The sequence below is a fragment of the Manacus candei genome, unplaced genomic scaffold (genome assembly GCF_025592945.1).
Source record: "Manacus candei isolate 608988 ecotype Guabito, Panama unplaced genomic scaffold, ASM2559294v1 h1tg000017l, whole genome shotgun sequence".
Classification (NCBI taxonomy): domain Eukaryota; kingdom Metazoa; phylum Chordata; class Aves; order Passeriformes; family Pipridae; genus Manacus; species Manacus candei.
The window spans coordinates 5,073,137-5,086,108 of NW_026138065.1; the positions used below are offsets into that span (position 1 = coordinate 5,073,137).

Consider the following 12,972-nt stretch of genomic DNA (forward strand, 5'->3'; position numbering starts at 1 on the left):
CTTAATAGTCAAAATGAAAAGTATCTCTGTCTAAAATAATTACTGAAACACATAGATAGTGTTACCTTGTTTGTTTGTTTGTTGTGGGGTTTTTTGCTTTTAGTTTCTTTGATTTTTAAACCAAATAAATTAAAGTACATAATTTCCTCTGGATAAATATATCTTCATTCACATCTAAGTCTTGTTTGTTCATAATATGCTGTTTCTGTGAAAACCTGGATATGTTGGTTATCTTTAGGTACAACACAGCAGAAAAACACCAGGTTGTTTGAAACGCTATGTCTTGAGGACAACAGAAAAACTGTTTCTTAGGGCATGGGATAAACAGTCCCTTTAATTAATCAGTACATTTTCATTTCTTGTCTGAATTGCTAATTCATCTCACTTGATTGTCCATTTTTTTAAACTTTAAAAATTACTTCTTTTCTTGAGAGAAATATAATTATTTGCAGGGTAAATTGTCTTGTAGAACAGAGAATTCTAGGTTTTTCCTGTAGTTAGGTAGATTTTCAGTATTCAAGAATTACTACTTTTTCTTGTTAAAAGTTGAATCCAATCTCCTGAGTAAATGAGTTTTTATAGCAGTGAACTGTTCTGAGATCAGCCATCATTAAGGCAAATCTCTTCAGAGCCATTGAATATTGTGCTTAATCCTGTTGGCTTCAGTTTGTTTATGGCAGAAACGAATTTGCTGTATCTCTCATAAAACCCTTACTGGAGTGTTCTTACAGTGTAAAATGGGAGCTTAGGAGAATTACAGTCTAGGGAAACTGGATTTGATCTCAGCTGAAAATCGGTGTGTGGCCTTAATGATCCGAGCAACACAGTCCCTTTGATAATGTTGCTTTTTGAAGAACTGATAGGCCTTATTGCATTTGCAGGTGACTGGTAGGGGGATAAGTGTAGATGAAACAAAGGGATAATAGAATATTGTGTTTCTCCTTTATTAAGAAGTTCTTTAACAGAACTGTTCCTGCTACAATATACTGAGTTACTAAAGGAAACTGAATGGACTGAAGCACCGTCAGTAATTTGTAGTGGAAATGTCTTTTTCAGCTTTTTTGCCTTCTAATCTTAGTGGTTCTAAATATGTCTGCTGTGTTAATTCCTTCACTACTCATTTTTTTATGTTCTTTTCTCTGTTTCACATTTTAATTTAACCTTTAGTGGGGAGACCTAGTTGTTATTCATAACTTTTGGTTCAAACTCCTGTTCCAGAAAGTTCAAACAATGTAGGAGATTGTAAGTTTTGATAAAGGTGCTTCAAAATCAAACAATATTTGCTTTAAATGTAGTAGTTACTGTTTTATTTCTGAGATTGCTTTAAGACAGCTAAGAAACTCAAACATAAATAAAAAATTGAAAGCTTGTCTGAAAATGAATTCTATACAGAAACCTTTTTTTAAGTATTAATGAATATACATTTTAATAATAGTCCCCATGTGGAAGTTATAGCTTCATTTTCCCAAAAGAAAAATTACTTTTAAATGTTTCATGTGTCAAAGGATGAGAAAAACACCTTTCTGAAATAGATCAAGGCAATTAGTTGTGTCAGGTATTGTATGTGTATTTGCAGGCTTCTTTACAAGACCTATAATCTGAATATTTCAAATATTTCCTATGAAGTAAGCCTACAGTCTCATCCAGGATGCATATGATTTTATAAAAGGAAATAAAAGGCACTAAACAACAGTTTTGCTGTAACCGCTTGGGAAAGCGGTTGCATGACCAACTTAATTCAACTAAATGCTTGAAGTGCTGACCAATATAACAAATATAAAGACAAAAAAAAGTACTGAAAAGTAAATGTGTACAACTAGAAAAGATTTCTTTATTAGAAGATTTTTTGTTGTAAATTCATGTCTGTTCTGTCTCTTGTTCTATTTTCCTGAATAAGCACAAATGGCTGGTTTTGGACTAGGTTGCTTCTATTGGTACCATTTGATAAAAGCACATAACCATTAAATTTAGTACAGTTTGTTACTGGTACTTATTTTAAAATTTAGGAATTACTGTGCCTTTTAAGGTTAATGTTTCCTTTACTCGGCCTGCAGCAAGCAGGATCAGATGTTTCAGAGAAAGAGATAAAAAAATCTGAAAACTGTCAAATCCAGAATAACGGTTTCAGACAGGAAGCTTTTCTGACGTTATTCCCGGTCTGTCACTTGGCAGAGGAGTTATAAATTCGAGGTGGGAAGAAAGTTCTGCCTTAGTTTTGTCTTACTTCTTTTCCTCCCCACTCACGCTGGTTGGAGAAAAGCATAATTATTCTGTTCTGAGATTACCTCTTTTCCAAAAGGCAACATTTGTTGTGTTCTGCATTCCTGATCTGCGTTGTATCATCATGTTGTATTGAAACCCAGCGCTCAATGCTATGTGGAGTCTGTTATGCATGGTGCATCACTCTGAAGAAACACAACATATTTACAGTTAACAGATTTAAAGTAACGCAGAGTCTTCCCACCACCATGTCTGCATAGCTATGTGTATGCAAATGCTCGCAGTACTTGTGATCAGCAGTTGGTTGTTTTCTTGGTCAGGGTATGTGCAGGGAGGGAGGGGTTACAACTGCTTTTTGGTTTTGCAAATATAATCATGGTCTAAAATATGCTTGTACTAATGAAGGTGGTGTCATACTGAAGCAAGTAATTTTCCTGAACTGTCTTCTTCCAGTTAAAATGTAGCCAGCCAAAATGATATATCAGTTTTTAAAGGCTTGTCATAACTAGGTTATTTTTGAACCTCTGGAATACCAGTATTCTCCATCTATATTTAATTTTTTATATAGTGATGAATTCTATCCTTTTTTTTGTGCTTATTATTTGTTTTCTTTGAAAGGCTGATTTTGAGGTGAAATCTGAGGAGCGCGCCAGTGTCATCCAACAACTTGAGCAAACTATTGAGGATCTGAGGACAAAAATTGCAGAACTAGAGAAACAGTTCCCTGCCGCAGAGGTACAGACTGCTGGGAGGGAGCAGGAAAATGAGCACATACACGCAGGAGAACTCAGCAGTGTGACTCTTCAAAGGAATGAAGAGGAGACCACACCCAGGACTGTGTCACAGGCGAGATCTGTACAGACGTCGCCAACAGAGGAATATTTAGCACATACAATGCCTTCCATCAGTGCACTGCCACAGCAACCACCTCCCCCTCACTTAGAAGGGGGCAAAAGCGAAGGGTCAACTCAGAAATTGCCAGCTCTTGAACTACAGCCCACATTTTGTTCTGAAGTCTCCTTAATTCTGTCACCGAAGCTAATCTCAGTGCCACTGGATGCAAGCCAATCAGTACAGAGTACATTGCAGTCACCTCTTCCAGGACCCAAAGTTGATTTGTCCCTTGCATTTGAAGGAGAGATTGAAACGCCAGTTTCCCACCAGCCTCTGAGTACTGTGGATACAAAGAGTGAACATCCCTCTTTGTCCCGAGAGCCCACATGTAGCATTCCCCCACCACTGCCAGCAACAGAACAGGCTGCCTCCCTGACTAGAGCACATGGCGCTTCCTTTGTCACTCCCATGTCCATGGCAGGAGTACCACCCCCACCACCTCTGCCCGGCTCAGGACTCCCTCCTTCTGCTGACTCAGCAGTGCCACATGTGGACCACTCTTTTCCAGGTGTCATGATGGCACATCCCCCTCCTCCTCCACATTTACCAAGTGAGGAGATATCAATGCCTCCAGCTTCTCCTCTCCCATATGCTGGATTCCCATCACCACCTCTACCACCACCTTTGCCTGGAGCAGGAGTCCCATCTTCTCTGCCTGGTTGGGGTATCCCGCCTCCCCCTCCACCACCACCACCTTTACCTGGGGCTGGTGTCCCTCCTCCACCTCCTCCTCTGCCTGGCCTGGGAATGCCACCCCCAGCACCACCTCCACCTGGAGGAGGACTACCACCACCTCCCCCACTTCTGTCCGGAGCAGGCATCGCTCCACCTCCTCCACCTCTTCTGCCTGGTGCAGGCTTCCCCACTCCACCCCCTCCACCACCTCTGCCTGGTGCAGCTGTGCCCCCTCCACCCCCTCCACCACCTCTGCCTGGTGCAGCTGTACCCCCTCCACCACCTCTGCCTGGTGCAGGTGTACCCCCTCCACCACCTCTGCCTGGTGCAGGTGTACCCCCTCCACCACCTCTGCCTGGTGTAGGTGTACCCCCTCCACCACCTCTGCCTGGTGTAGGTGTACCCCCTCCACCACCTCTGCCTGGTGTAGGTGTACCCCCTCCACCACCTCTGCCTGGTGTAGGTATACCCCCTCCACCACCTCTGCCTGGTGTAGGTGTACCCCCTCCACCACCTCTGCCTGGTGCTGGTGTACCCCCTCCACCACCTCTGCCTGGTGCTGGTGTCCCTCCACCACCCCCTCCGTTGCCTGGATTAGGGGTGCCACCTCCACCCCCACCAGCGTTGCCTGGAGTTGCATCACCCCTTCCAGCACCAGTCCAGAGCAGCACCTACCCAGCAGTCCCACAGAGCTGTGGGTTTCTTCCTCCTCCATTACCATCTGGTTTATTTGCAATGGGGATGAATCAGGAGAAAGGGAGCAGGAAACATGTGATAGAGCCTTCTCGACCAATGAAGCCTCTTTACTGGACAAGAATTCAGCTCCACAGTAAAAGGTAAGTCATAGAGTTGTGTAGAGAGTGGTGTTTTCACTTTGTGGCTTTCCTGATATTGTCATTTGTCATTAGCAAAAGTCTTCATTGCTAGGCAGGTCTTTGAGAGAACCACGGTGCAAACAGGATTTTATATGTAGTTGGATATGTAGATGGGGTACTCATTTTCTTTAAAGTGTGCTAACTCTTAATATCATTATTTGCAAATGGAAGCTCTTCGAGGGTAGTGTTTTCAGCTGTCCTGTGGGGTTACATACAACGTGTTGATCAGAGATACAAGGGTGACTGTGTGCCATTAAGTGTTCTGTAAAATGTTTTTTTAAATGTCATATTTGTGGTCCCTCTCAACTTTCAAGGTAGCATTAGTCTCTCTCTGGAGCAGCTGCAAGTTTTGGTAATGTCTTCCCTCTAGATGAATACGTGCTGATTGCATTCTATGCTCCTCTTTCCTTTCTTCAATGACCTGAATTCTTTTCTTTTTTTTTTCACCTCGTACACTCAGAAGGCAGATTCAAGCTGCAATTTATATGCATGGTGACATAAAGCTATTTTGGTAGCACTTACTTGGATATGATTTTGATATACTCGTTTTTGAGTTTTGATGCCTTTTTTGTCCATGTAAAATATAATTACTGGTCATGAAAAGAAGTTTCCTTATAAATATTTTATGTCTCTGAGTAGTGATTGTAAAACCCTTCTGCTGTTATTTAATGATGAATTTCTTCTTTCTTTTCAAGTTCTTGCCACTGTCACAAAGGTGGTCTGCAAATAGCTGTGTATTTCTACTTCTCTTTCTCTCCATGTCTGTATGCTTTATAGCCTATATACAGCCTATTTTTATTTTTATGTGTGTAGAGTGGGTGAATATAAATAAGCCTGACCATATAATGACCATATCATGTATGAACAAAGAAGCAAACCCAGAAGTATGAGGCAGAATCAACAATAATTCTTATCAAAATGCTGCTGGTAGAAATTAGGCAACAACTTTTGAATTACTGCTATTTTATTTTCTTAATTCCTCCATTTATGACCTTATTGAGTTTGACATTGCCCTACATAGGTCTTTTGCTTAACTTTAGAGATTCTAGTGCTTCACTTGTGTGGGAAAAAATTGAAGAGCCTTCCATAGATTATCATGAATTTGAAGAACTGTTTTCTAAAACAGCTGTTAAAGAGAGGAAGAAACCCATTTCGGACACGATAACAAAAACAAAGACTAAACAAGTGAGTACTCATTTAATTTCAGATCTTTTCTAGGCTGGTTTTTACATATAGGTATATTTTTGCATGAAGCTGAAATGAATTGTGCCTGGTGTGGAATTGTTACCATATATATATATATATATCTATATACACACTGTAGAAAAAACAAGAAAAGGAGAGAACGTAGGATGGAGTTCAAAGTTATACATGGTAAAGACTGAAGATTTCTTTTTTATATAAATTACTTTCCAAATATGTATTTTCTTAAAAATATCTTTATCCATTTTAACAAAATTAAAACTAAAATAATAGGTATTTGATGCTTTGAAATTGACTGCAGATGTGCAAGGAGTAGTATATAAATTATTCTGATTAATTTTATACATTAAATAATGATTTGCATATGAATTACCATGACTTCAGAGAAAAATTATGTTTCAGAATATACATCCTAATGTTATATCAATCAGAACAGTTCTAAGTTTGTGCTGTGTTTATGTATATAAAGAATATGAAGTTTATACATACAGTAAATGACAAGCCACAGCTGGGAGAAATCCAACATTAATCAAACTGGTTTCTTGAGACAGAATGCTGTACAATACAATAAAAATGGGAAGCATATTTTAAAGGTAGAAGTTTAAACCCCGGAGTAAGAGACTTGAATCTGAATGTTTACATGACTAGTGAGCTGTAATCTTCTTGGTATCTTTGTAAAAATCAAATTGTGGTGGTATGTTAAGTAATTTGCAATTAAACTTTCAGACTACAGAGGAGAATGTGTTTTATGCAGAATCCTAAATAGCAGTTAAAATTCTTGTTTTATCTCAGTTTTATATTCCTGTACTAAATTCGAAACTAGGCTGTTCTTTCTATCATCTTTTGACATACAGGTTAATGCTATACAAGACTTTTTTCCACATTCAGTATACAGTGAGACTCTTTATAACCTCCATTCACTAGATCTTATATCTGGGTATGACCTCTCCACATAATAGTTCTGGAAATCTTGCCCCCACAGAAACATTTTGGTCAGTAATATAAACATGTAGGTGCTTTACTCTACTGATAACCTGCTGCAGGCAACAGAACTGGTAGTGAAGTTAGGATGATTATACCAAGGCATTGGATAAAACCTTTCTCTGGATGGGTGCAAAGGATAACGTAGCCAACATACCTCTATGCTGCACTAGGCTGTACTAACTGGGATGGGAGGAAAGGTAACGGGTGCTACTGCCTTGCTGTCCTCAGTACATCTCTGAAGTCCAGGACCTCTGCTCCTCTTTTCTCCTTCTAGAAAAAGCCGTTTTTAACAGTTATTCTTAGCTAAGTTACTATCTTTAAGTAAAAAAAAAAAAGAGTGCAACGGTGTTACTGATGCCTTGGGTATGAACAATTGGTCCCTTCACATTTGATAAGGTTTGGTGATGAAAACCTCTCAACAGAGTAGAAATGATGACTGTTTAGTTCTGTAGCATAAACAGTCCTTAAAGACAGTCAGTGATTATGAATAAACATTAGATGTAGATTTTAATACTAAGTACTTATTTTTCTTGCAATACCAAAAATTTAGATATATTGTCAATAAATAATAGAAAAAAGAAGCTAAAATTAAATTAAAATGACTGGTTGTTCTTAACTTGTTTGAAAGGAACAAGTTGTTTCTTCTGACAGAAATTTGCACACAAAAGTTTAAAGCAATCAAAGTAGTTGTTGTCATCTAGGACAAATATTTCAGATTGACAGAAGAGAATCCTCAGTGTGTTTCTTTTCTGCTGGTGATCAAACAAATGTGCTGCTCTCCAAAATAGAGAGAAATTGCCTAATGGAGAATTCTAACTTATTGAGCTGTAGTATCTGGGGAGAAAAGTTCGACCAAGCAGACAATCACAGGCTTTCATTAGAACTACAATTAGAGCTATCATTTATCGCAGATGTCAAAGTTAAATATTCATGTGTGAGAATCTAGTTTGGGCTTTTCATAGTATTGACATGAGATGATTGAAATAGAACAGCTTCACAAATATATTCCATGTACACCCTCTCACCAGTTTGGAATGCAGGACTTCATTTTTTAAATTCTCTTCATTTATCCTGCAGTAAACACGTGGATAATGAAGTCCATCCATGTTTATCGGGAGAAACAGTTATATTGGGGAAAGCGTGGCTGTAATTCCACAAGTATGTTTTTATATGGAGTACCAAGTGCTGTTTAAGTGGTTACTGACTTACATGGCTTCTATGATAGTTAAGGGCATTGTAAAGATCTTACAAATGGTGTTTCTGCAGTGATTTTTACAGGGATGTGTTATGCAAAGCAGATGTGTTCTGTCACCTGTTGAGCTATGAAGGAGCATTGTAAAGAACAGAACCAGGACCCTCAAAGCTCACTCTGCTTCTTTCCAGAAGCGCTCTTTTCTGGCAACTGGTTTTGCTCCCTGTGCTGATGTTGCAGGGTCTGCTAAGTGAATGTATTGTTTAGATGGATTGGATGTAAAATACTTGCTACAGTGGAAATAAATGACCAGATAACTTTCAAATGTATAAAATATTTGGTATTCTATGCAAATATATGATTTTAATAAAACTGTTTTTATTGTAAGCTGAAATAAAAATATATTTACAGAGGAGGCCACATGGCAGGAGGGGGAATTCTAACTAATCTGAAGAAAGATTTGATAGTTTTGGGATGTTTTAGTGGGTGAAAGATTAATTATTTTGGAATACATTGCTGTTCTGCACACAGAGCTTTTTATTCTAAATGTCATAGAGTATATGCATATGTTTCCTTGTGTATGTATATAGAGAAGCATGATATAATTATTTCTAAATAGAGAGCCCTTTCTAAGTAGTAAACTTATCTATATTATTGTGGGTTGGTTTGGGTTTTTCATGTAAATGAATAAGTTAATTTCACCCTACACATGTATTGGTTCTAGTTGTTTTCTTCTTGGCATGATCATCTGCAAATAACTTAATACAATATAAATCAATAATGCTTTAAAAGAAAATCAATATTACATTTAGCACTGAATGAAGGCCACATTAAAATCCATTCCAGAACTTTAAAGAAAGAAATAAGGAAGTGTTAATATTTATTTGTGAATGCAGCTGATTTTATTCTCACTGTCTTTCATTTGGTGCTATGGCAAAAACTGTGATTTATTTCACTCTGTTAATGCATATATATCAAATTCTCAGCTGCTGTAAATGTGTGCAGGCTTGTTCAATGATAATGCCTGCTAAATCTTCAAAGAAAGTCCTTTATAGGCTATATTGTAGGTGGGGCTGCCATTGCTACCTATTAAAGAGGTCTGGCTTTCATTATAAGCCCCTGTTATAACTTTGCCAAAATTCAGGTCTTTAGGCTGCAAATTTTGTTGAGTTGGAGTTTGTATTTCCCCCCACTGTTTGTGTGTCCTTCATTTTGCCAATATTAAGAAAGAAAACAAAGTCTGGTTTGGATCATGTTCTCACAGTTTCACAGACTTGAAATATGGAAAAAATTTACCAGGTGTATATATTGTTAGTTGTATAAAGGGTTTCTTGAATTTTGCATGTCTACAGGTGATAGGCTCTGCTCCTCTTGCTTAGGAGAGACTTCAGGTATAATCCTGAAGATTTTTCTCCAACTTTGTACTGGTGGGCTGGAGAACAGGGGCCAAGAGGAGGGAGGCAAAGGAAGATCAAGATAAGTAACTGGCAAAGGAGCGAAGAACAGAGATCCGACAGCTGAAAATACAGAGCATAATAGGTGTGATTCTATGTCACCTCTTATTCTGTCCATGATAATTTCTCTCAGAAACTTGTTGTGAGACTGGGGTGTCCTTGACCTGGTTGTCCTTCCGGCAAATAGTGGATCTCATCAAACGTGTAGCGTTTGACCCAAGCAGCAGGTAAAACTCGCTCTGGGAGTGTCTTGTTCAGCTATGCCCTGTAGTTACAATACTAGTTATGGTCACCTGGCTGGATAGTCTTTTTCATAGGAACCTTTTCCATAGCTAGAATGGATTGTGTGGAATAAGCACAGTTCATAATGATTACTTTTTAAATTAAGCTGTTACCTATGTAAAAAAATGCTTTTTAGCAGTTGTTACAGCACTTAAAAAGACATGTAATTAATGAAGCAGGAAGAAAAAGGGTAGTCTTGAGATAAAGGACACATACTCAAGAATGATGCCAAATGCAGTATTAAAAATCTCTTTGCATGGTGAACATTGACTAGTGTACATTGAGTGGGTTCAGTGGAAAAATAGTACATACTCTGAAAATCTTGATATCACTGTCAGCTTAATAAGGATACAGAATGGGCTGAGCTGACTTGCATAGATTACTTTCCTAATCTTTGAACAGTCGTTTTAGAAGCTTTACTGATAATCTTCTAACTACACTTTTGGAAAATATTATACATGTAACTGCAATGAATTTTTCAATCACAGACCATGTGTTTATAATCTATCATGTAAATGAAAAAAAAAAATGTTAAAGATATTCTCATATGGATAGTCCACTATTAATCTATTAAGATTTTAAACTCCCCCTTCCACCCCAACAAATAAATAATAGGTTACTAAAATTTCATTCACTTTCAAAAGCCTTAGATGCAAATAAGGTGTATCAATAAAACAGTTTAGTTAATGATTTCAGGATTTTTGAATTTTTCAGTTGAACATTAAGCTGTGGTAATAGAATACATCTAGAAACAAAATGCCACATAAGTATGAATTGGTAAATTAGGTAAATACCTTATTGAGTTAACAGATAAAAGTTTATTCATTTTTATTCATTTACAAGGAATGACATAAAGGGAAACATACATTTTTTTTTAAAAGAATGGTTTATTCCCTCTGCGAGCAGTGGAGACACTGTCTTAAGGAGCTTTTTATATCCACAATTATTGACCTTTCATGTGTGTCAATGGCACAAAAATTTGCTACAATTTTTTGCACTTTCCAGAGACACAGTCGGGGTTCTCCTGCCCCCACAGGTGGAAATTTTAGAGGACTTGTATTTTATATATACAAGCAAATAATTAAAAATATCATTAAGTTATTTATGAAATTAAATAATATCTCACTTTATTTTGTGAGGTGCTATATAATGTGGTCTGGTTCTACCTCTCATTCTCTTCTTTGTATGGCTTACTGCATATTTTGTTATTATATTTTTGTTTTCTAACTGTATCAACAAAGTTCTCCTTGTTGTAAACATAGTTTTACCTGACTACATGCATATATATGTGTGTGTGCATATATATACATATATAAAAAAATATATATATTTGCTTAAAATCTCTGTATCCATTCAAACTTTCTAGGTTGATGTCCCCCCCATTAGCCACTTGTATTTCTCATTCTTGTTTCCATCCTGGTTTTTTTTTTTGGACCATATGTTTGCGAATTTAAAACCAAGCACATGAGCTTGGCCTCTGACAATCTTGCAAACTCATCTTGTGACCTTAGAGTTCTGTGGGTTTCTCTATTTTGTCTGTGTGTCCTCACTAACACTGAAAGGTTCAGACGATGCATCAACCTATTTTAGATATTGCTGCTGCTTATGGATTCTATATGGACAAGAAAGGTTATATTCATTTCTTAACCATGTACAGTGGTTGGGAGGAGCCATGTACAGTGTCTGAAAAAGGCCTCATGTTTCTCAGTGCTTTGGAAGACCACTGTAGGGGAAGGTCTTTTTGAAAGTTTGTTAAAATAAAGAGAAAAATAAACTTTGGGTTGGAATGACTGAGATGCAGCTGTTCTGTGAGACAGAAAGCTGCATGTCTAAAAAGCATAAGCCAGATCTTGAATACCAGCAGAAAGATAACTGCTACCCTGGTCTGTTTTACTATTCTTGCTCTACCTGACACTGTCAAATAGAGGCATCTTAGTTACAGCCATCTTTCCAGGGAGGTTGGAGATCGTGCATTGCCATAACCGGCAGTCCTACATGTTTCAAATATTTTCTGTCTCTCCATGGTACTTCTATCTTTCTCAGTGCAAGGGTTCAATGCAGTGGATATCATAGTATTGGATGACATCAAGAGAAAAAGAAAGAAAGAAGATATGGAGATAGCAGTACACCTTTTCTATCTCTCTGTCCACAACTGATTGTGCTAAAGAGGCAAGAAGCAACATTTTTATTACAGGAGTTTTTAAACTCTGATCAAGCAATCTCAGATTGTTTCAGAATTAGTGCATAAAGATTGAATGTGTTTCACCTAGCAATTAGTACAGTGGTCATGATGATTTAAAAAAAATAACTGTCAACTTAAGTGTGAAAGTAGTTGTCTGTATTCTGTCAGATCCCAACTCACAAGTTAAACAGTTTTTACTGTCAGCATGAAAGTCAAGGTTTTGAGATTATTTTTTTAGTATTTTTTAATTTGTAGAGAAGTATTAATTTTTCAGATTTTTCCTTATGAATATATTTTGTTACTGAGTACTGTTTTCAGTACAAACTGAAGAAGTTCGACTTGATCATCCTGATGGGTCCCTTCCAACTCTGTATTCTGTGAAACGGCAAGCACAAAATGTTGTTAGATTATTCAGAGTTGGTCCACTGAATATTACCATACTTTTGACTGTAACCATATGTCCACCTTTAAGACTGGGAACACTAGAACTTTTACAGCATTGGTTTTTTTGTTTGTTTATTATTGATCTCTCCTACTAGACATAGTAATTCTCACCTTTCTTTGGGAATTTTTTTGGTTTAGGAACTTTTTTTTTTGCATTCTTTACCTGTTCTTAAACACACTCCCCCCATGTCTGTCTCCCTGAATTGACAAGGTAACTTTTTGTATATTAATTAAGACTATTGATTTCAGATGTGTTTGTGTATGCAATAGGTTTTGCAAGAATTTTCAAAAAATGTGTGCAATTGCATGCCTAATTTGAGTACACAGTGACAAAATTATTCAAAGCAGTAAGGCTGCAAAAATTGCCTACTGAGTGCATTTCAGACTATGCATAAAAATTCTGGGGTTTATACAGTTTCTAAGAAAATTTAGCTTTTTTGGGGGGGTTGTTTTGGTTTTTTATAGCATTTCTATTACAGCATTTGAACATGCATTTGCATTGCTAACCCACAGAGACATTTTGACAGTTACAAGCATAAAATCTAAAAATATGCAAATTTTCATATT

The 12,972-nt window shown here is 37.3% G+C and overlaps 1 protein-coding gene across 4 annotated transcripts in view; it reads left to right on the forward strand.

Moving 5' to 3' along the window:
- Positions 1-12,972, forward strand: part of FMN2 (formin 2) — a 177,009-nt gene that overhangs the window by 68,342 nt on the left and 95,695 nt on the right. For all 4 annotated transcript variants that reach the window (XM_051783770.1, XM_051783772.1, XM_051783771.1 and 1 more), the window contains 2 exons: positions 2,839-4,625; positions 5,705-5,849. In XM_051783770.1, the coding sequence (XP_051639730.1) occupies positions 2,839-4,625; positions 5,705-5,849 (1,932 nt within the window). The remainder of the gene's footprint in view (positions 1-2,838; positions 4,626-5,704; positions 5,850-12,972) is intronic.